The sequence below is a fragment of the Pseudonaja textilis genome, chromosome 13 (genome assembly GCF_049901715.1).
Source record: "Pseudonaja textilis isolate UNSWEBS1 chromosome 13, rPseTex1.2, whole genome shotgun sequence".
Classification (NCBI taxonomy): Eukaryota; Metazoa; Chordata; class Lepidosauria; order Squamata; family Elapidae; genus Pseudonaja; species Pseudonaja textilis.
The window spans coordinates 7,622,967-7,647,793 of NC_142002.1; the positions used below are offsets into that span (position 1 = coordinate 7,622,967).

The 24,827-nt window shown below is 42.7% G+C and overlaps 1 protein-coding gene across 2 annotated transcripts in view; it reads right to left on the minus strand.

The window, feature by feature from the left end:
- PCSK6 (proprotein convertase subtilisin/kexin type 6) overlaps window positions 1–13,461 on the minus strand; it is a 132,506-nt gene extending 119,045 nt beyond the window's left edge. Inside the window, exon 1 of one of the 2 annotated variants that reach the window (XM_087941334.1) lies at window positions 13,182–13,461. In XM_087941334.1, the coding sequence (XP_087797460.1) occupies window positions 13,182–13,352 (171 nt within the window). In that variant the 5' untranslated portion in view covers window positions 13,353–13,461. The remainder of the gene's footprint in view (window positions 1–13,181) is intronic. The other variant, XM_087941333.1, reaches the window with a different exon arrangement.
- Window positions 13,462–24,827: the final 11,366 nt, after the last annotated feature.

Genomic DNA, 24,827 nt, shown 5'->3' on the forward strand with positions numbered 1-24,827 from the left:
TATTACCTTCCTGATCTCCTGCTGATTGAGTTTACATTTTCCGGTCTTTATTATGTTCATTTAGTTCTAAACTCTAAATCTAGTTGTAATCTGCAGTCCCCGGGGTCTTCATTTTTTTGTATAAATTAAATTCATAAACAACCAAGGCAAAGGGAAGCGTTCCCATTCCCTACCACCCGCAAAGAGATACATGGTTCTCTGTATTTGTCATTGCTAAGTTCTCAATGCAAGAATGAAAATGCATCACTAACAAAAAGGGTTAGGGTTAGAAAATAAGCAGCTGGAGAGGCCCCAAAGAGGAGGTGAAAAAATTGAAGGCCAAAGAAAAAGACACAGCATCATCGAAACAGAGTTTCCTTCAGGCGCAGATGTCTGCAACAGGACTCTGTTTTAACAAACAGATGAAGAACTAATTTAAGGAAGGCTTTCTACAACATTGAGAAAAGGCATGTGAGAAACCCAGCTGGAATTATTTCCAAACTCTGCTTGGAATCTTCTCTCCCTACCACGCCAATTGTTTTCAATAACTTCAGCTGATGGTTAGTCTAACTAATAGCCCATTTAGCCCAGGCCTATCTAATCTGGCAGGAGTTTTCAAGTGCTCAATAAAACATTTCCAAGTCATCTCATTAAGCAGACCTTTGAAAACTATATTGCCAAAGGGCTGCAGAGTGAGCATGCTGCAAGCTTTTCAATAACAAATGAAGTTGGAAAGGTTTTCATGTGGTTGGTTTTAGCATTTTATGGCACGGTAAACCCAAGCCGTGAGACTTATGACACAAATTAAGGGGTTTAGTTTTTTGTTTTTGTTTAAAGTCATGATGCAACTCAGGTTTGCTTAGTTTAGGGCTCTAGGCAGGCTCCAAATGTGTAATTTTAAGTACAGAATTCATAACAGTGCAGGGGTGGGATTCTACCAGTTCGCACTTATTTGCTAGAACCGGTTGTTAACATTCTAAGCAGTTTGGAGAACTGGTTGTTAGAAGAAATTACTGGCCTAATCCTGTAAGGAAGGCAGGAAGGAAACATTCTGGTGTTGCTTATAGAAACTGCCTCTCCATTAACCCTTATTACATTCTTGGCAGGACTAGACTTCCTGTCTCAGGAACATCTCTGGAGTTTTTTTCCCCTCCTTTGCTGGTACTTTGCTTGTGTGGAGTGACCATTCAAAGTTACAATGGCACTGGAAAAAGTGACTTATGACCATTTTTCACACTTACAACTGCTGTAGCATCCCCACAGTCTTGAGAGGCCAGGTAAGGAGATGCATGTCTCGATGTGAGTGATATTGAGTTGGCCACACCCAGCCAATAACATGACCACCAAGCCATGTCCACCCACCTAAGCCACATCCACAGAACCAGTTGTTTAAAAATTTGAATCCCATCTCTGCAACAATGGACATGTTTGCATGGAATTTTGAAAGTTAAAGTCCAAGTTTATGCTGCCCATCTTGAGGAAATCTAAGCAAACTGCATTATTTCAGGGTTTTGGTTTTTTTTTTTAAAAAAAAAATAAGTTATCCAGTTTTCCCCATTGCTGTTGTCATGTCCTTGGTAGAATCAGACTCTGAGGTAGAGGAGGCACAGCTGACAGGGAGTGGAGGTGTGGCTCCAGAGGTTGTGGAGGAGGCTGGGGAAGGGCAGAGGCCATCTGGGCAGTCAGAGGAAGAACCAGGCCCATCCCCTCTTCATCCTAGGACATGCAGGGAGGAATGGCAAAGGCAACAATTTGGCTTACAAGAGAGAAAGCGGCCATGATCCTCCTCATTGGTTGCAGCTGGGGTGACTAGTATGTAAGAGAGATGGTTAAAACACAGAATTGCTAGAAAGAAAGTGTGTTTTATTTTGGGCTGAAGTTATCTTGGTTGGCATCCTTCCAACAGACTATGCCTTGTTATCTCCTTGAATTTGGTAATTACTTATCCTGGCCTGTTGTGGAAATTTCATCATTGCAGTTTGGTTTTTTTATTACTATTTTTGAGTACATTTTATCTCCAACTGAGAATTATTGAACAGTGAGGCCAAGTTGGAGGAATTAAAGGACATTTATTTACATTTTGGATTTTGTTACATTTGTGTTACACTCCGGGTCATCACAGCTGTCTCCCAAAGATGCCATACCCTAACTACCATAATTATCCATAGCCAGCATGGCCAAAGTGATGGGAATTGCAGTTCATGGACTGGACTAGACTAGACTATTTTATTGGCCAAATGTGGTTAAGACACACAAGGAATGTGTTTCCGGTGCGTAAACTCTCAATGTACATACAACAATAGTGATGAGCAACAAAGTTATAGTCATAAGAAGATAAGGAGATAGATAATAGGGAAGATGAGAATAATGATGGTAATACTGCCTTTTTAGATAGTTTGACAGTGTTGTGGGAACTAGTTGTTTAGCAGAGTGATGGCATGGGGGGAAACCTGCCCTTGTATCTAGATGTTCTGGTGTGCAATAGCATTGTTTTGAGGTTAGAAGTTGAAAATGTTTATCTAAAGGGAATTGAGCTAAGACAGGTCAGTGTAGAGCTCATCCTCTTCTCCAAGGCCAGTCCAATCACTCAACAAATGAACACTTGTCCCATTCACTAGCACGGTCAGGAACCCTAATTAGAAACCAGCAGGCCATGAATTCTAGACCCCACTTGATCCAGTCATTCTCTCTCAGTTCAGCCCACCTCCCAGGAATATTATTGCAGGGAAAATAGGAAGAACACTGCGTATGCTACCTTGATATAAAACCAAAGGAAAGATATAAATTTCATCATGAATACCACCATCATCCTAGGGCAACAAGATTTTTGCAGCTTGTAGTATCATAGCTATTACTTCTAGTCCTTTCTGAAGACAGGCAACAGTAAGAAAGTGGGGGGCACTACTCCAAATTTCCAACCAAGTTCTTCCAAAAGACCAGCTAATATAATCAGCCATATAATCAGTTGGCCATGCCAATATTCATCTGCAAACAGGAAAGATAGTATCAATGGGGTTAACTCAAGATGCTCCAAACTTATTACGGCTTCCCAAATGTGCCAAACTTCTATTCTTTCACCTCTGTCTACAAACCATGTTTCAATGCCCCCCAAGCCACCAAATCAGTGGGGCTGGGCTTAGGCTGTTTACATCTGCAATGGAAGAAATGTTCTTTGCTCTGTTCAACTCCATGCCTCTTAGCACAATGGAAGGGTACAGGCTGCTCCGTTCCATGGAAATGGGGGACATGCCAAGTCCACCCAAACATATGCTCTCTGCCAGAAGGTTGAGGGAGTCATCTACCACCCCTTCCTGCAGTTGGATATTATGCATCCCAGTTGAGGTGGCTCAACTCAAATGGAATCATAGAGAGAAGGAGCATCTCAAAAGTTGCTACAATTCCACCAATTATTTTTGCAGGAACAGTAAAGGCAGACAAACCACCACCACCCCCAGTTTAGTGAAGAGGGGGAAAAGTTGTGATATGTCACATGATGACAACAGATGATGTGAGTTTGACACCCGTGTTCTAGATTCATGGACAGCTTTGTATCATTTCCTTGATAATAATATCAGTGCCTATTGTCGCTACCTTCCTTCCTGCTGTTTTGCTTTCTTAACTTTCCAAATGGAATGACAGCCCTGGTATATTCTGGTAGCCTCCAAAGCAGGTAATAAACAGATTTGAACTGGTTTAGGTTTTTTTTTTTTTAATCAAAAAGTCAAAAGAAGAGGAACAATGCCAGAGTTAAATGAAAATCAAGAGCAAATTTTAAAAAACAGGAGACACTTTTAAGAATCACTGTTATAGAAGCCAATCACTGTGGCCTTTGAGCACACCTACCAATGGCTAGTTACATGCTTTTCTGTGTCACCTAACTTTCTGCTTGTACAACGTACTAAAGCATAAATTAACGATGGTTTTATACATCATCCCATGCAAAGACACCCAAGAAGTTAGTGAGAATGACAGAGAACTGTGCCGCCTGTGGTCCGATCTAAGCATGGTACACAAAATTGTCTGCTACAACATCTTGCCTGTCAATGACTTCTTCAGCTTCAACCACAATAATATATGGGCAAACAATCGATACAAACTCAACAGAGTGGTCAATGCCTGGAACGCCCTACATGTTTCCCTTGTTACAGCCTCAACCCCTCACAGCTTCAACCTCAAACTATCTACCATGGACCTCACCCCATTCCTAAGAGGTCCTTAAAAGGGGTGTGCATAAGCGCACCAGAGTGCCTACCGTCCCTGTCTTACTGTCCCCATTTATCCATATTTACTTCTTTATGAATGTTTATGTTCATACTTATATTGGTTATCTTGTACACATTTGACAAACAAATAAAATTAAATAAATAAATAAGTATAAATGGTATATGTGGCAATGACCTTGGGAGAGAGGAGGAAGAAGAGTAAACTGGACAATTGTCATGCAAAATGTATCTCAGCCCCACAGAAGGAAAAAAAAAAGTCTCAGAAAGAACCTTCCCTAATTTTCTGGAAGATAAAAAAAATAAATAAAGGCAGAAGAAATGCTTCCGGACTATCATGATTTTGAAATGAAACTTTACAACAAAGGTAGTATTAATATATGGTTTGTGCTTTCAGTCTGGATTGCCTTGGCAGTAAAACACCTATAAAGTATAAGGTATCAAACTACTCAAAAATATTGCACAGAATAATATTGGGAAGGAAGCAAAGAACATCCCCATCATGTAAAAAGAAAGGCAATCAGGAAAGAAAAGCAGCGAGGATAGGACCAGGCAAGGAATCTAACCATATCTCCTCCTGAGGATGAGTGGTACTCCATCATCCAATAGAAGTTGCATACAGGTAGTCCTCAACTCACGTTTAGTGACTGTTTAAAGTTGCAATAGCACTGAAAAATGTGACTTATAGCTTTGGTGGCACAGAAGTTAGAATGCAATACTGCAGGGCTAACTCACTGCTCGCTCCAGGAGTTTGATACTGACTGGCTCAGTGTTGACTCATTCTTTCATCCTTCTGAGGTGGGTAAAAGGAGGACTCAAACTGTTGGGGGCAAGAGGCTGATTCTGTAAACCGCTTAGAGGGGGCTGAAAAGCACTATGAAGCGGTATATAGAAGTCTAAGGGCTATTGCTGTTATAACCATTTTTCACACTTACAAACATCGCAGCATCCCTGTGATCATGTGATCAAAATTTCAGATGGTTCATATTTATGATGGCTGTCTGGATCATGTGATCACTTTTGGGGGCCTTCTGACAAGCAGTGGGGAAACCAGTTTCACTGAACAATCCTGTTACTAAGTTAACAATTGCAATGGGTCACTTGACAACAGTAGCAAGAAAGGGTGTAAAATGGGGCAAAACTCCACTCAACCTATGTCTCACTTAGCAACATGAATTTTGGGCTCAATCGGGGTCGTACATCAAGGACTACCTGTACCAATTCCACAGGCTTGTGTGAACCCTCTATCTCCATCTTGTCACTTTTTGTCATCTTGTCACTTGTCATGGCAAACAACTCCAGAATCAGTTGACACATCCAATAAAAACCAGAAAAAGCCATCTATGAAAGTGGCAACTCTTAGAGGGAACCAATGACTGAGGAAAGCTACTCTAAAAGATGGGTCCAGACAAGTCACTGTGGGAGCCTGGCATTCTTCTGTAGGGAAAGATCTTTCATTGGACAAGTGATGTTGCAGAGAAGGTGTGCCAAACTGTGTGCCAAACGAGTATCTTCAGGCCATGGCCTCATCTATCCCATTCTTGAATCTAAGGACAGAAATGATGGGGACCAACTGAAACTCTTTCCCTAAACTTCGCTTTGATAGATTTGTAGGTCAGGGGAGATTAAAATCGTGGTCAGTTCCACCACTCAATTCATGTACCATTTTATTTGGCAATCTTCCTGGAGAAATGCTTCTGGAGATAATGTTTTAGGGTGTATTCACCCACTATGCAAACCTATCATAGGTCTCAACATGGTTTGTTTAAATTAATGCAGATGGTTGGGTTGGGCTAACACATTGAGTCCAAAATAAGAAGCCATACTTTAGCCTATTGCGTGACCCAGTCTTCAAGCAGTGGCTCTTGGGAGAACTCTAATTCTACTTATTTAATGAATCGATGTTACAACCCCTTAAGAGGTTGGTATGCAATGGTTTGTAAAAGAAAGCTATGCCATGTTTGGCTGAATTGTGCTTCAGTCTATTGCACAAACCCTATAATTCCATGATTCATTTTCGGTTCAGTGGATTGTGTGAATTCAGCCTACCATGGGTTTACAAAGCCTTAGACCACAGCTATCGATTCCAGGACATTTATCTATGTCAGTCAATTCAGTCTCCCCTATTTTGCCCCCTGGCACATTAAACATTAAACACCAGAGCTTGTTGGCTTAACTACACTGAAAAGAGGGCTGAAACCTAGAAGTTAGGTCAGAATTCATCACCAGTCATTTTAGCACCCAGACAAATTGCCCTGCTAGTGGGGGGGGCAGGCAGCGAACCAGGAAATGGTCCTGAGCCAGCACAGAAAGCAATATGCAAGGATTTTTTAAAAACAAAAACTTCTTTGCAGGCTGAAGAACACAGAGGAAAAAAAAGAGACCGCAGGACATCCCGAGAGAATCAAAGTTCAGCAGAGGTCGTCGTAATGAAAACTCAAAAGAAACGCTGGAAAGAGTTTTTTTAAGCCAAGAACAAAGTTTTTCACAGGTTGTGACCAATATGAACTGCAGTCCATTGACACACGCAGACAAAATATCAAGCTTCAGCCCACGGAGAGAATTGTACCATTCAGGCAACCTCCTCCCCACCCCAAATTCTGGTGATATATATATATTAAGAAAGTGGGAAACCATAACCAACTGCTGTGTTTTAAGAAAAAGCAGAAAAAGCATTTAACATCTGTGACATATCTCTTTTTCCTTCCATCCCACATAAGAGATAATCTGGCCTCTTCTGAGCAGCTGCTCTCTACTTGCTCTTGCAACCATTCGTTTGTCTGTCATGTTGTGCCTTATGGACTATGTAAGGACTCTCTCTCTTACACAGGAGAGAATTTTCTGCAAGTAGAAAAAGAAGCACCTTCTGTAACAATTGGTCCAAAGCAGGGGTGGGATGCTACCGGTTCTGCCCAATTCTACAGAACTGGCAACTCTGAAGACACCAAACTGGTTCTGTGTTTGCTGCTGTTTGGCCCGCCCACCCTCCCGGGCTCTTACCTTTCCTTTATTTCCTGCTTTTTCAACCTCAGCTGCTTTGTGCGGCACAACTGAGGTTGAAAAAGCAGGAAAAAAGAAGCTTTCCAAATGCTGTGCACCCAAACACAGCGCTTTTCAGTTCTCCAGACAGCACAGCTTAATTTGTTTTTACACGCACTTGCAAAACCTAGTCACCGAACCGGTAGTAACACCAGTTGAATCCCACCCCTGGTCCAAAGATTTGCAGTGCAGCCAAAGGCTCCATTTAAATCCAAGGCGCTTAATCCTCACCCAGACAAAAACAAGTGCTCCAGGTGGAAAACTGCACAGCATTATGGTTTGAAGGATACTTCAAACATGGATTGATTGCTTAGATATTTGCTAATAACGTTCTCTTCTTTTCTGGCCTCTTAATCACATGGGGAAAGCCACCAGAGCCTGGGGAAGGCAAAAACGCCCCCCCCCAAACCCGTGATGCAGGAGGCTGACTAGGCCACACCCACCAAGTCCATGCCCACCCAGCAACTGGGCAGAGAACCTTTTGCTAAATTTTTTGAAGCCCAGCCCTGGCTGGACTCCCATTGTTCTAAAAATCTAAAACATTTGGGTTCTCTCCTTGTGTTAAACCATAAATCACAATGGCTAAACTGCAAACAAGCCCCCTTAAGGCTTAATGTTATGCCTGAATCCAGCCACTGATCAAAGTGCCTTCGCCTGAGCTAAATTCCTTCTTGCCCCTGTGCCTCGGATGTATCACTCTAGATCACAGCTCTGATCATGCTGGTTTGGATTGTGGGTTCATACAACTGATAAACAGCCCAGACTGACAGATAATGGATGGGCTCACACAACACACTCAACAAGCAAGCCACAGTTTGCCTTCTCAATCTGTACAAGCTCAGTTTGGAAGTCATATAGGAAACCATACTTTCTGCTTCTCTTTGACTAGTTCACTTTTAGCCAGCATGGAAGAAGATGCAATCATTAATTCAATCACACGCATTCCTTGTAATCTCAAGCAATACTATCTATTCCAATGGTAGGATTCAAAAATGTATTACTACTGGTTCTGTGGGTGTGGCTTGGTGGGCATGGCGTGGCTTGGTGGGTGTGGTAGGGGAAGGTTACTGCACAATCCCATTCCCTCCCCACTCCACTAACCTGCTTTCCAGCTCCATTCTCCTGTGCAGGGCAACCAAAGGAGAGCCAGCCAATCAGCTGGGACTTGGGATGCAGATAATAGATGGGGTTGGCGGGGCCAGTCAGAGGTGGTATTTGCCGGTTCTCTGAACTACTCAAAATGCCCGCTGCCAATTCTCCAGAACTGGTCAGAACCGGCTGAATACCACCTCTGATCTATTCCTAGATTTATCACCATCAGAATACCACCAGTAATTAGAAAATGTGTTAAGAATCTCAAAGGTGGTCATTAAGAAAATATTGGAATGTGCTGAAATGAGTAGATTGACATTTGAAATTAGAGAACAAGAGGATAAACAATTTTATAAAATTTGGGACCTTTTCTATCAATGGTTAGATAATAAAATACATTAATGAAATATGTAGATTTTTTAGAAAATAAATATATAAATATGTATTTATTTTTTATTATATCTACAAAATGTTTTTAAGATAGATTTGGGAGGGTAATATGAATTGTTATAAAATAAACTAAGTAAATTGTGGTTATCTCATAAAATATGAATGAATAAATTATAGTCAAATGATTGATTAATAATATTAGGGTATTTAATTTTTGATTGATAATATGAGCTTTTATGTAATGTAATTGTAATTGAAGACTACGGAATGGATGCACAAAATGATTTGTAAACCAACTGGCACACTGTTTGTATACCTATGGAAGAAAGTTTGATGTTTTTATGTTTTGTTTGTTTATGTTTGTTTTTAAAAACCAATAAAATTTACAAAAAAAAAATTAAAAAAATCTCAAAGGTGGTTTTTCAAAAGGAGACTGGACTGCTTTTTGACGAAGAAGTCAACAACATTTCGCTTCCCATCCAGGAAGCTTCGTCGGTGGTGACTGGATGGTGGATGGTTACCAGTGATAAAGCTTCTTGGGTGAGAAGCAAAATGTATTCTCCTTCCTCCCCCCCCAAAAAAGAAAAAAGAACCACAACAATCCAGTTGCCTTTTGGAAAAATACCTTTGAAACTATTATGACCTGGACGGTTGAGAATCTCCATAGACGTGGGCTAAGAATCCTTTCAACTAGCAAACCAAAGATGATCACGAATTTATAACCTGTTGAATGGCCTCCCTCAGAGTCAGACACAATCCCAATATACCTAAAACAAATCTCCCTGACTCTCCTCTTGAACTATAAGTAATGGACTACAATACCCATCATCCCTGGCCCAAGGCCAGCATCTTCTTCTCATAACTACTAATCAAAAAGCTTACATAAAGAATATTCATAAAGAACAGTGTTCACCTGCTCAAATGTGGTACCCTCACCTCTTTGAAATTTCTCTCTCTTTATCCTACCTTCCTTGCCTTTTGAAGCAATGCACCTTCCTTCCTGAGATTCATTCATTAGGAAAGACAATTGTCTGTGTTTTGATATTGCACTGATTCACCCAAGGGTCTTCACACTTGGCAAGTTTCAGATTTGTGGACTTCAACTCCCAGAATTCCCAAGCTAACATGACTGGAGGAGGAATTCTGGGAGTTGAAGTCCACAAGTCTTAAAGCTGTCAAGTTTGAAGACCCCTGTTATTGTTAAGGACTAATTGGGTGTGCACAATGTATTTACCTATGATTAACCATGGTTTAAGCCAGGCATCTTGGGTTTTTTATTCACAACCCATAGTAACCCATATATAATACATGGATTGATTTTACAAAACATGCTCAGCTCATCAGTCTGGAATCCGCATTACATAACGGATATTAATACAGTTGAGAAAGTCCAGAAATATTTCATGAGAAGATTTCTCCATTCCTCTACTTGTAGCAGAATACCTTATGCCACCATACTTGAAATTTTAAACATAGATCAATCCAAGTATAGTACAAAATTATCTACTGCAATGTCCTACCTGTCAATGAATACTTCAGCTTCAATCACAACAATACAAGAGCACACAATAGATACAAACTCAAGGTAAACCACACGAAACTTCATTGCAGGAAATACGACTTCAGCAACAGTGTGGTCAATGTCTGGAATACTCTGACTCTGTGGTTTCTTCCCCAAACCCCAGAAATTTAACCTTAGACTGTTTACTATTGACCTCACGCCTTTCCTAGGGGGCGTGCATACGCACACCAACGTGCTTACCATCCCTGTCCTATTGTTTCTTTTTTTCTTATTCATATCCATTTCATGTATTCATAACAATGTTTATACTTATACCTGTTATCTAATACTTGCTTGACAAATAAATAAATAAAATAAAATAAATATAAGTTTGGGTATTGGTATGAATGCAGCCAGTAGCTGTCAATTAGTATTAACCTAAAGGATCCTCTTTAACTCAGAGATGGGATGGAATAAGAGAGACACTATTAAAATCTGATAAATCTGCCAGATATGATCACCAAGGAGGATAAAATACCAATATCATCAAGAATCTCAAAAGTTCCCATTTCGAAGACATTTCAAAGCCTCCCCCTTGTGTTCATTTCCTTCTGCCCCAACCCCTCCCAAAAAATAAATAAAGACACCCACAGAGAAATCAATTAATCTTATACATATTGCAACTGGGAATAAATGGCTTTATAAATGGTATTAAATTGATAAGGGCACGTTTTGCTGGGCAAAAATTAAATATTGATTCATTTCCAGCAGGCAGTCCCCTCTGGAATCCATCTCCGGTTTTATTTTTTTCAGAGTTTCCCCCTCCCCCCTTCCCCCCCTCTTTTCTTTCAGTTGTTCTAGCTAAGTAATTACCTTTTGTGTCCTCACCCTTTTGCAAATCTCCACTCTTTAGTCCCTCAGACACAAAAGTCCTTTGCAAAAAGTTGAGGTTGGAGCTGAAAAGTTAATTGGTCCTGAGCCAAGGGGAGGAAGAATGGTTGGTGGGGGGGGGAAGCTTAAGAGATGTGGGGAGAAGAAAAAAGATTCTATTGGAAGAGCCATAAATTCAGCCAAGGAGGTGACGCATGTGGTAGTGGGTGTATGTAAGAGGGGAATTGGGGGCAGTTTAGCCAAAGTAGACACTAGTAGACACTGTCATCGTTCCTAAAAAAAACAGCAGAGCCCTCCCAAAGGTGCTTTTCCGAAAGGCAACTAGACTTTCTTGGTTTTTTTCTTTGAAAACATTTCACTTCTCACCCAAGAAGCTTCTTCAGTTCCAACTCAGAACTGAAGCAGCTTCTTGGATGAGAAGCAAAACTTATTCAAAGAGGAAAAAAAAATAGAAGCCCAAGAATGTCCAGTTATCTTTTGGAAAAGCACCTTTGGGACAACCATGACCTGGATCAGGGGTCTCCCACCTTGGCCACTTTAAGACTTATGGACTTCAACTCCAAGAAATTCTGGGGGTTGAAGTCCACAAGACTTGAAAGTGGCCAAGGTGGGAGACCCCTGACCTGGATGGTCCAGAATCTCCATAGGCAGCAGAACCCTCCTTCAAACCTTTCGCTCAAGGAAGAATGTAACATCCATCCAAGAAACAACCTGAGAAACGATCTAGGTTTGGCCAAAAAGGACGGTGGGTTTCCAAAATCCCAGCAGCTCTTCTTCAAGCCAGCCAAAGGATCTGCTTGTGCTGGAACAGACGGAGCTGCGCAGGTCCAACTCTCAAGATGGCAATGGACTCACTAGAAAATCTCAAGGTGGCATTTAGCCAAAGGGGTCTTTGGTCGGAGGCATTCAGGCAGGAATGGAGAAACGCCAATCTTTCACCTGTCTAGCATTATCCCCTGTCAATACGACACAAGGTAGGTGCCTGAGCATTTCCGCTGTAAGATAAACACCTCAGCAGGGTCTGTGCAAAAGCTGAAAGGGACCTGGCCCTCCTTTAAAAGTCAAGCCAGCTGAATGGGATGATCGATGTTTTTCCTAAGCTAAAATCTCTCCCCCCCCCCCCTCCAGCGGGCACGGGACGGGGAGGAAACGCCGGGCTTGACATCAATTTCTTCGAGGCACCCATCCAGTCGAGGAAAAAGTCCTTTCGGCTTGCAGGCAACGGGCACCGCCAGCCTGAAGCCAACGGGGCATCATCGACCCGACGATGGGGACGCACGTCGGGGGAGGGTCGGGGAGCCCAACCTGTCGCCCTCCATCTCCGTGCCTGCTCAGAAAGTAAAGCGGCCCCGGGTGGATGCAGCGGCTGGAGTTCCCCGAGTCGACTTGGCGGTCAGGATCACACCGCGCCCGGGTTAACCCGAGAGGCGTCGCTTCGCCAAGATTTAGTTAGCAAAGGGACGGGGGGGCGGAATCTCAGCCCCGAACAAGCGACCTGGGGCGGGGGGGAGTTGGTCCTCCCTTGGCAAGGAAGGAGAGCAAACTTCCTAACAATGAAGACAATTAACCAGTGGAAAAAGCCTGCCTCCCTAAATCGTGGCTGTTCCATCCCTGGAGGTTTTTAAGAAGAGAGACTAGACAGTCACTTCTTTGAAATCGGTTCTCCTGCTTGAGCAGGGGGCTGGACTAGAAGACCTCGAAGGTCCCTTCCAGCTCATTCGTTCCATTCCCTTCTAAATGCCTTCGATCTAAAAAGGATCTCGCTCTTTTGCCTCCAAACCGGATCGGGACGGTTTTTACCCCGATCCTTCTTCGCCCGTTTCCACTCCGCGCGTCGCCTCTTTCAAAAGAAGAGGGAGGAGGGAAATCGCGGGAGAGAAGAACACGCGTGGGAAAGTTCTTGCGGGAGCACAGCGCGCGGGGCAACTGCGGGGAAAGGTGGGGAGGGAAGCCAGGTTGGGGGTGAGGTCTCTCCCATAGCCCCGCCAACCTTCCCCACGAACCCCTCCCTCCCCCCTTTCCTCCCTCCCTCCTTGGACGTGCAGCACCGCGAAAGTTGCGCGCCTCACCTGCCCGAGGTTCAGGTAGCCGTAAGCCGAAGCCAACCGGTCCGCTTCGCCGGGGCCACCCAGCACTCGTACGGCCCAATGGTTGGTGTAGTGGACTGTGCGGGGGCGCCTGGCCGGCAGGCAAGCCGGCAGCGCCGCCAGCAGGAGCAGGTAGGTTTGCAAAGAGCGCATGGCGGCGGCGAGGGAGCCCCGAGGGCAACCGGAGCGCTGGAGACCCGCTGCTTGCCCGCTTGCCAGCCCGGGGAGAGCGAATCGCGGCTGGGCGACCGGCTGCCTTAGCCCGCCGGTGGGTGGAGCCTCGACCTCTTAAGGCGGCCGCGGCCAGCCGGGAAGGTGGGTGGGAGGGAGGGGAGGCCGGGCTGGCGGCCTCCCCCGCCCCCACCCCCGGGCGGGAGTGGAGCTGAGTCCCGGGATCCCGGACAGGTAGTCGTGCCTGGCTGCCCGCCTCGGAGCTGGTTGGCGGCGGTGCCAAAGATGCTGCAGCAAAAGAGGACGGGCAGCGGCGGCTGCTGCTTTGGCCATGCTGCTGCCTTCGGCCCGTCCGCCAGCCAGCCAGCCAGCCAGAGCCGCTGGAAGCGAAGGCAGCGCCGCTCCAACTGAGGAGCCCAAGGAGGCTTGACGCCGCCGCCGCCGCCGCTTGGAGAGCTCCGGACGGAAGCGAGGGAGCTGGGCTTGGGGTTGTGTTTGGAGATGCACACAACTCCTCCGCCCTCGCGTTTTCCCTTCCCGGGGCTTTTTTTTTGCGGAACTCCAGCCGACCGCGGTGGAAGCAGCCGAAACGTCCCAGCCGGGCTTAGAATCTCTGTTAAATATTCGCCGAAGGAGTCGTCCCCCCTCCCGCCGCCCCAGCATATTGCGGTTTGTGGACGGAGAGGAATTGCGGGGCATCCGTTCCGCTGACCGCTTTTCTTTCTCACTGTCCTGCCTACCTAGATTGGGACGGGGGGGGGGGTGCTTAAAAACGAACACTTTCCCTCCTGTTTGGATGTCGGTTTCAAAGATGGATTCTGCATGCCTGGGCACGGGGTCGGTCGCCTAGACCGGATTTTGGTTTTTGTTTTTTTACATTCAGGTGTCTGTTAATGTTGCACGTAGTTTAGGCTTTGAACAAGTTGATGGTGGTATAATAAGAGGAAATCGGATTCCAAACGTGAGTTGTATCGCTCACCTTTCTCTTTCCTCGTGTGTGTGTATTTACTTTCCATTTTGCTTGATAAAAGGTTCCGGGTTCAGCTTTTAAAGGTTTTTACTCGGTGACCTTGAATTGCCCCATAAATAACTCCTATAGATTCCGAAGTAATAAAACCAAAAGCGCACATTAAAGCTAAAATATACAGCCTCCATAACAAAATAACAAGACTCTGGTAGCTTCCTAAAAGAGGAACAAATGTATTTGCAATATATAAGCTTTATAATAATAAATTTGTTTGCCTTTAAGGTGCCGCTCGATGGTTTAGCTGTTGTTGCAAGATTAACACAACTTAGTCTCTGGAAATCATAATAAAAACAGCCTGGCATAGATTTGCTGTTATTTGAACAGGAAATGCATTCTTATTCAAACAAGGAATCCTCTAAGCATTTCAATATAGTCCTCCACTTACAACTCTTCATTTAATGACCACTGGAAAAAGTGACTTTTCATTTTTCACACTTAACAATCCTTGCCGCATCTCTATGATCCAAATTCAGACAATTTGGCAACTGACTTGTATTTATGACGGTTGCAGTATCCTGGGATCATGGGCTCTCCTTTTGCGACCTTCTGGCAAGCAAAGTCAATGGGAGAAGCCAGATTCATTTAACAACCAAGTTACTAATTTAACAACTGCAGGGATTCACTTAGCAACAGATAATTTTAGGCTCCATTGTGGTCGTAGGTCAAGAACTATCTGTACCCCTTTAAAAGGGCTTTCTTCAATAATAACAAAAAGTGAACAAACAGTTGCAGCTCACTGCAGGAAGTAGATCTGCAATTACGAAGTCCCAAGCTGAAACCCCAGAATTTCCAGGGCAAGTTGATCAAGCTCACAAGGCTGATATAAAGAATGTGATCTCTTGGGTATATGTCAAATGGGTCAAAAAAGTCAAGATGGTGGCTGCAACCATCCAATCTTTTTTATTGTGTTGCATATGTAACAAGGAAGCAGGATGTCTATCACTTGAGACCATTGTAATTTTTTAAAATATCAATAGTATTTAGACTTATATACCACTTCACAGTGCTTTAAAGCCCCCTCTAAGCAGTTTACAGAGTCGGCCTATTGCCCCCAACAATTTGGGTCCTCATTTTACCCACCTCAGAAGAATGGAAAGCAGAGAAAGTATTCAGACTGTTCTGACCTGTTCTGGAGAACTGGTAGCGGAAATTTGGAGTAGTTTGGAGAACCTGAAAATTGCACCTCTGACTGGCCCCGCCCCCATCTATTCTCTGCCTCCCATTGAGTCCCAGCTGACCAGATGGGTCTTCTTTGGTTGCCCTGTACAGGAGAATGGAGCTAGAAAGCAGGTTAATGGGGTGGGGAGGGAATGGGGATTTTGCGGTATCCTTCTCCTGCCATGTCCACCAAGCCCTGCCACACCCACCAAGCCACACCCACAGAACTAGTAGTAAAAAATTTTTTGAATCCCACCACTGATGGAAGGCTGAGTCAACCTTGAGTTTAGTGAGATTTGAACTGCCAAGATCACAGCAAGCATAAACTTCCATCCTCTTCAAATTCAGCCACTAAATCTCAGGAGTCTTGCAAGTCCACCAGAGTAGACAGCTAAGCCAACAAAGGAATGACCACGTCAGGAAGTGTTTTGCAAAGATCTCTCAGTAGCCATTTTCATCCCCTCCTCCCCATAATTTGATGCGCTCCAACTTCAAATGGATATTTTTATGGCAATAGAAATTGAGGATATTCTGACCAGCTTAAAAGAATTCAGAAAGTCATGTCATGCTTCATTTAATGTTAGTTTAGCGTCTGGTGTAAAATCAGTTTGTGCCATTTACACACTTTATCTAAGGGCTTTGCAAACCCCACCCCTGTATTAGATTATAGGTGAGTTCCAACCACCCTAAACCACAATCTAATATTTTAACCTAACCTCTACAGCATGAAGCAAGCTTGCTTGTTTGGTTGATATTTTCAAAGAGGGTGTGAACCTTTAGTTAATCAGTAAGCTGCTCTGAAGTTTACCATAGATAAGCTTGTTGATGGAATTGCCTCATTGCCTCCATGAGGGTCAGTGAAATTCAACCCCTGGAAGACCTGAAGCTGGAAAGGCCATTCCAGGTCATTAGATGGGTTGCTGGATTTGGGGCAATTTCAATAAACTTCTCAACATCTTATCCTCAGATGACTCAATGGACTTTGGATCAAACATTTAGTCACTGACCTTTTATCATCTTGAAAGAAACTTTGATTCAAAGTTGCTAGACAAAACACATCCTTCGTATCTTGGGAACAAATAGGGGGAAGAGCAGGCTTACATACCAGAGGTGCCAAGTAGACTCTCACGTTATTTGAGTGGATTATAATTTGCTACAGATAAATATTTAATATTAACCAAAAAGATTAGCTTTCAAAAGCCTTTCAGAGTGGAACCAAGATCATCATAAGATGGCAGCCACCATAAATAAATAAATTGTTAATAAATAATTTCCTTATCTCCAGTTCCTGTGCAGTGGAAAACCCAAAACATTTCCATCCATGTATATACACTGCTCAAAAAAATAAAGGGAGCACAAAAATAAGACATCCTAGATCTGAATGAATGAAATATTCTTGTTAAATACTTTGTCCATTTCATAGCTGAATGTGCTGACAACACAATCACACAAAAATTATCAATGGAAATCAAATTTAGCAACCCAAGGAGGTCTGGATTTTGGAGTTACACTCAAAATTAAAGTGGAAAAAAACACTACAGGCTGATCCAACTTTGATGTAATGTCCTTAAAACATGTCAAAATGAGGCTCAGTAGAGTGTGTGGCCTCTGCATGCCTGTATGACCTCCCTACAACACCTGTGCATGCTCCTGATGAGGTGGCAGATGGTATCCTGAGGGATCTCCTCCCACACCTGGACTAAAGCATCCCCTAACTCCTGGACAGTCTGTGGTACAACCTGGCGTTGGTGGATGGATTCAGGTCTGGGGAACGGGCGGGCCAATCCATAGCATCAATGCCTTCGTCTTGCAGGAACTGCTGACACACTCCAGCCACATGAGGTCTAGCACTGTCATGCATTAGGAGGAACCCAGGGCCAACCACACCAGCATATGGTCTCACAAGGGGTCTGAGGATCTCATCTCGGTACCTAATGGCAGTCAGGCTACCTCTGGCGAGCACATGGAGGGCTGTGCAGCCCCCTAAAGAAATGCCCCACACCATTACTGACCCACTGCCAAACCAGTCATGCTGGAGGATGTTGCAGGCAGCAGAACGTTCTCCACAGCATCTCCAGACCCTGTCATATCTGTCACATGTGCTCAGTGTGAAACTGCTTTCATCTATGAAGAGCACAGGGTGCCAGTGGCGAATTTGCCAATCTTGGTGTTCTCTGGCAAATGCCAAACGTCCTGCATGGTGTTGGGCTGTAAGCACAACCCCACCTGTGGACGTTGGTCCCTCATACCACCCTCATGGAGTCTGTTTCTGACCGTTTGAGCAGCCACATGCACATTTGTGGCCCGCTGGAGGTCATTTTGCAGGGCTCTGGCAGTGCTCCTCCTGTCCCTCCTTGCACAAAGGCGGAGGTAGCGGTCCTGATGCTGGGTTATTGCCTTCCTACGGCCTCCTCCACATCTCCTGATGTACTGGCCTGTCTCCTGGTAGTGCCTCCATGCTCTGGACACTATGCTGACAGCAAACCTTCTTGCCACAGCTCACATTGATGTGCCATCCTGGATGAGCTGCATTACCTGAACCACTTGTCTGTGTTGTAGACTCCATCGCAGGCTACCACTAGAGTGAAAGCACCGCCAGCTTTCAAAAGTGACCAAACCATCAGCCAGAAAGCATAGGAACTGAGAAGTGGTCTGTGGTCACCACCTGCAGAACTGCTCTTTTATTGGGGATGTCTTGCTAACTGCCTATGCTTTCCACCTGTTGTCTATTCCATTTGCACAACAGCATGTGAAATTGATTGTCAATCAGTGTTGCTACCTAAGTGGACAGTTTGATTTCACAGAAGTGTGATTGGCTTGGAGTTACATTGTGTTGTTTAAAGTGAAAGAGGTTTTTCAAGCAAGATAACTATGTAGCTCTTGCACTTAATTGATGTAATTCCTTAATAATTTTACAGAGTAGATTCTGGGACCAGATTTTGTAAGTTGTGCATACCCATGGCTAACGCCACTGTGGTTTATTAAATAAAACCCAGTTTGCTGGTTCATACCCCACACTTAAGCAAAAGCAAACAAAATCTTCCAAAAGGCATTCTTAAAAATGATTTAAGTATCTTTGCAAAACAAAATAAAAAGAGAAAATGCCAAGTACACACATTTCCAATTATTTAAAACTAATAAATTAATTTTTTTCAAAAAACTATTCTGTGATTGAGTTATAAATATGGATAAATATAAATATTTCTCCAGTGATACTTTCAGCATATGTGGTATCTGGATTGATTTAGTTCCTCCCATCTTCAGCACTTCATCGGGAAAACATCACAATGCTGCTCACCCCAGCCTCCTTTCTTCTGTTTTAAAAAATATACTGGTTTTGTTTACACACCATCATTCTAAATCAAAGTTAGCTTAACCATGGTTTGTTGAAAAACACACCATTATTCTAAATCAGTCTGTTTAACCACAGTATGTTGAAAAAGAACACAATTCTCTTCTAGCAACTGTTTAAACCATAATACAGAACACATTCTAGGCAATGAACCCTCCAACTTTTCAGCTTGGTGTGTTTTCAGAACTTAATCTTATTGTTTATATTTCACATTTCTGAATGGCCATTTTCCCTCAAAGAGGGACTCGGGTAATGTGTAATAAATATTAATATTCAATAAATATATTCAAATCTTCATATGCACAAGTGGTCACTTTATTGTTTTTAGAGAAATATCTCATAAAGGGATGTGTATGGGAAGGGGAATTATATGGCATTTGCATCCAATTCTGCTATTCAGCAAATATTAACGTTGGATTGTATAGCTATTGTGAGAGCCTTTTGCCAGTGATGGATGGGGCCAATGCATAATGGGAACCACCCATTGCTGAGCTGATGTATGATACCAGCACACAATCAAAGAAAGAACTGCTTTTTTTTGTTGATGCACCAAGCTTGAGCTGTTGTTTAAGGAAGACCCACCAACCATGTACCCATATAACCTGTCTGTTCTTGAGAAAGATAACAATGGTTGTGATTTTACTTATCTAGAGGAAGAACAACCTTGACTGAAATCAGGAGTTAATGCAATTGTCTTTTATCAGTTACTGGGGATGTTTAACAACTCCTCAAGGACTTTTTTCTCTCTCCAATTACTCACTCTGATATCCTTAAAGGCCTAGATTATTATTATTTTTTGCATGTAAAGAGACTCTGCTGCAGCCCAAGAAGTTAACAATCTACACTGCTTGAACTTTTTGGAGTAACCGCAGAGTACAGCCACAAACCTAACATTATTAGCAGCATAAGAAGTTATTATTTCTGGATCTCCCCTCCAGTTTCTTCAAGTATGATGGAATTAATATTGAGGTTGTGGCAGCCATGTTGTCAGCGTCTCCCTGCCCCAAGGTAGCTTATTTCAAATCACCCTTGTATTGAATTCAGTACAGTCCCTGCCTGCAAAATTATGGAATGAATGTTTCTCACAGTCATCTTTATGAATCTTTCCATTTAAAGCCAGAGGCCACTTGAAATACCACACCAGAGGGGGGAAAAAGGGAGGGGAAATACCAAAGTGAGCAAGTTCACATCTGCAAGAGTATCTCTTACTTTTCATTCTGCACTTCCTCACTCTGTTCTCTTTCTTTCCCATTTCTCCTCAACCCTTTTAAAATGCCAGTTTTAAAATTGGCCCAATGTTTGTGCGCCAATTCATGTATGCTGCTAAGTTATTATATTTGCTTTTGCTTTTTTTTCTTTTGGCTTTGTGGGTTGCACAAACACAGAGTTAAGGGTTCTTCCCCCCCAAACCATGATTTAAAAGACGTGGCCTTGCATGTTGCATGAACATAGCCATCTTCTGGATGTTCAAAGCAGTACAGCCATTGACTGTGTCCATACAACATGCTAAAGCATGATTAGATGAATCTGGTTTATTAGATTGCCTCAACTGTCTCGATTTACACAAAACTTTGAAATATATTAATGCTACACTGACTGAGCCATATAGCTCATTGAATGACAAACTGGCCAATCACAACTTAGCCAAGTGTGTTTTGTGACTCCAGATAAAGGCAGCCATGTCATCCTCAAGCCAGTTGGCAAATTCTTTTTTCCCCAATCAGGCCTTTGCAAAGCCATTTTAATGTGAAAGGGATGAAGCTGACCTCAAGTCAAGCTTGACTCTTGGTGACTTCAATGCATTGTCCATTTAGTTTTCTGGGCAGAAATATACAAGTGGTTCACCACAGCTTTCTTGTTTGGAGATTTCTAAGTGTACTGGTTTGCTTGCTAAGATGATCCAAGGTCAACCATGTCCTGCCACCAAATGGAACTACATATTATGGTACAGTCCACCAGAATACAGGTAGTCTTTGACTTACAACCACATTGATTCCCAAGTTTCTGTTGCTAAGCAAGACACATTTGTTAAGTGAATTTTGGTTATAAGGGAATTGGGTAATATATCAAGGACTATCTGTGCATTCCTTCCATTCTACCATTGAGGGGGCAAGGAGGGGAACCTAAGAGCCCACCTCTTATTGGTGGAGATGGAAATGAGCATGGAGGACAGTCAACAGCCAATAGCAGATTCTGTTATTTCAGCCATGGCAATGTTGTTTTTCTTACTCTTTTGCTTGCCAAATGTGTTGGGCCACAACTTCTAGCATTCTTAACTCAAATGCTCTCTGGGGTTCTAGAAGTTGCAATCCACTTATAACTGGAAGATACCAGGCTGGTAAGATTTGAATTTTGCTTATGAGAAACTCTGAGCGTCTAAAACCCAGGGTCGGTTTTATCCCAAAGAGGTGATTTGTATCTTGTTTTGTCAAAACCGCAGATTATATTGCCGGAATCCCACCAAGCAGATCTTCTTATCTTATCCAATGATTGGTTTTCTTCAGACATGTCAGCCCTGTGGTGGAAATTCATTACTATCGTGTCTCACAATGTTCATTCAAACAGGCCCCAGGAAGGTGATGGACTTTAAAATACCAAAGAATAGATTTCCAGCCAACTACAGGAATCCCTTGTATTTGTTAAGGGAAACATCTCAGCCTTAATATAGAATGGGTTTATCTATGGTCTATCTGGGTCATAGGCATCACAATTAAAAGAAGGCATACTGTATGATGATGTAAAAGGCCCATAGTCGTCAATTAGGAAAGAAAATTTAAAAATACATTAAAGCTGCAGTCCTACGCATGCTTATGTGGGATGTGTATTTTTGCAAACAATTTTAGCTTAGTTCTGCATAGAAAACATCCCAATTCACACATCACTTTAAGTTATAATGTAATTTACTTGCTATTAACTTGTCAGCTTACATGAAGCCAGCTGTTGGCTGTTTTTGTAGACATCATACACTATATAAAAGGGATTATGAGTTGATATATAAGTTATTACCTTGTCCCTCTTTCATAGCATGGTTTGAAATCTAAACTGAGACAAATTACAACAGACCTGAGTTTCTGGTTTCTATAATAAAAATTGCTGAGTCCCAGTAAGCCCCCAATCCTGGTTAAACAAGACAAATGCAATATGAGTAAGATGGTGGTACAATATCTAACTGCTTGTGATAAACTAAGGTTTATGGCTTTGACAGCTGTGCTGTCAAGCCAATGTTGGTTTATTCTATAATTGGCTTATATAAAGGTAAACCCTAGTCTGGTCATGTCCGGTCAAAGCACTGCTCATCTCCATTTCTTAGCCAAGAGAGCTAGTGTTGTTGTCCAAAGACATTTACATGGTCATGTGGCCACCATGACTCTACATCAAAGGCACATGGAACACTGCTACCTTCCTGCCCAAGTGGTACCTATTTATCTATTCGCATTTGCTTGCTTTCAAACTGTTGGAGGTTGAGGAGGTGGGGGAAATAACGGGAGCTTACCCTGTCACAGACTGCTCAGATCTCGAATCCAGGCTGTCAGCGTTTTTAACCACTGAGCCACCCTGTCCTTTGGCTTCTAAAGCCAACTGTGACATGCAATCCACGAACCTAATCCAAAAATACACAGCATTGCATTTAAAATGGTTATTGATCTACAGTAACAAAACATCAATAAATTAAACCAAGGGAGACTCACGGACCAAGGAGTCTAACACGCGCACGAGTCAGAGGCTGCAGACAAAAGCCTGGCTCAATGCTAAGATGCTGAGCTTGTCAATCAGAAAGGTTGGCAGTTCAGTGGTTCGAATCCCTGGTGCCACATAATGGAGTGAGCTCCCGTTACTTTTCCCAGCTTCTGCCAACCTAGCAGTTTGAAAGCATGTAAAAAATGCAAGTAGAAAAATAGGGACCACTTTGTTGAGAAGGGAACAGCATTCTGTGCGCCTTTGGCATTTAGTCATACCAGCCACATGACCATGGAAATGTCTTCAGACAGCGCTGGTTCTTTGGCTTTGTAACGGAGATGAGCACCGCCCCCTAGAGCCAGAAACGACTAGCACATATTATGTGCAAGGGGAATCTTTACCTAACAAAACATCATTCTAGTATTAAGTCGGAAGAATCTGATGAGGGTTACTCTTAGAATGTAAACAGCTTCTACTGACAGTCCTCAACCTACAACAGTTCATTGAGTGACTGTTCGAAGTTACAATGGCCCTGAAAAAAAGTGACTTCTGACCATTTTTCACACCTAACGACTTCACACTTAGCATCTCGATGGTCCCATGGTTTATGTTCACATTTATGGCAGTTGCAGTGTCCTGGGGGGGGTGTTACATGATCCCCTTTTGGGACCTTCTGACAAGCAAAGTCAATGAGGAAACCCATATAGACTTAAAACCACAGACATTTTTATTGGGAATTTTGCCTGAAGGTTACAATAAAGAGATAATGTATTTGATTATCAATGTATTAACAGCAGCTAGAATTGTATTTGCACAAAATTGGAAAAATGAGAAAATTCCGATGGAAGAGGAAATAGTTAAGAAAATAACAGAAGGTGCAGAAATGAGTAGACTGACAATGACAATTAGAGAACAGGAAGAAAAACAGTATTATAAAATTTGGAATTTATTCTATGAACAGCTAGATAGCAGAGTAAGAAATTAAAACATGTAATAATAGTATAATATATCATAATTGATAGAATTAGACTGAGTAAGAAAATGAATATAATTTAGGTAAAGATGAAATATATTTTTGAAAGACAATAACTATAATGTTAATGATAATACAACAATTGATAAATGTGATATAAAATATTGATTAGAATGGTTATAAATATAAACAAGTAAGATATGTATGATAATATTGATATATGCACAAGATATATGTACCGAACTGACACACCGTTGAACAGAAAGATGGTTTTATATGTTTGTCATTGTTTTTGTTATAAAATAAAAAACTTTTCAAAAAAAAGAAGGAAACCCATATTCACTTAACAACCACATTACCAATTGAACAAGTGCAGGGATCCGTTGAACAAACAGTCGTAAAACGGGGCAAACTGGCTTATCAAATACTTCCCTTAGCGATACAACTGTTGGGCTCAGTTGTAGCTGTAACCTGAGGACTGCATATCGACCCAACCTTTATAGTGGAGCTTATTTCAGCTCGTTTGGTCTGGTTGCAGAGACCCAGCTAATGTTTAATGTAATGAGGGAGACCAGCCATAAAGTTGAAGAATCTGTGTAGCGAGAGTGGATCAATTGGATACTCTATTAAAGTGCTGTAAAGAATCATGCATACTTTACATTAATAGGTCCGCCAAGAAGCTGCCTGAAACATTCTGTTTGGCTTCCATATCTACTTTTGGTTTATTTATTATGGGATACCTTCTAATTTGTATGAATTTTTCCATGGATCCCATATGTTAGGCCTCTAGAGTAAGTAGTGATGATTATCTAAATACTTCAGAAGAAAGCTAAGAGAACATGGGGCTTATCCAAGGCCACTTATTACCCTGTAACATTTCAACCAGAGCTTTCTGAGCTCACATCTAAGCCAGAGTAAACCGTGCATTGTTCTCTAGGTACCTTCAAGCAGCTCTTTAGTCATCTATGGAAGCAGGGCCCGCTGGGAGTTCTAGGTCAAGATTGCTGGGGGGATTAAAGATCTGCTACTCTGCCAGGTTTGCACTGCAGGGCTACTCATTTGGTTGATGCTCGGATGCCATGCAAGGAGTTAGTAGCAGCAGGGGAGGGTATCTGAGCTACCATGAAATAAATATTTCCCCAAGGCAACGGCTAAGCATATGGCATTTTCGGATTTCTTTCTCATCACATTGCAATGTCCAAGAGGGCAGCGGACACCCTTGGCAAATTCAGAACATCTGAAAGCATGTGGTAGGATGGGGAAATGCCC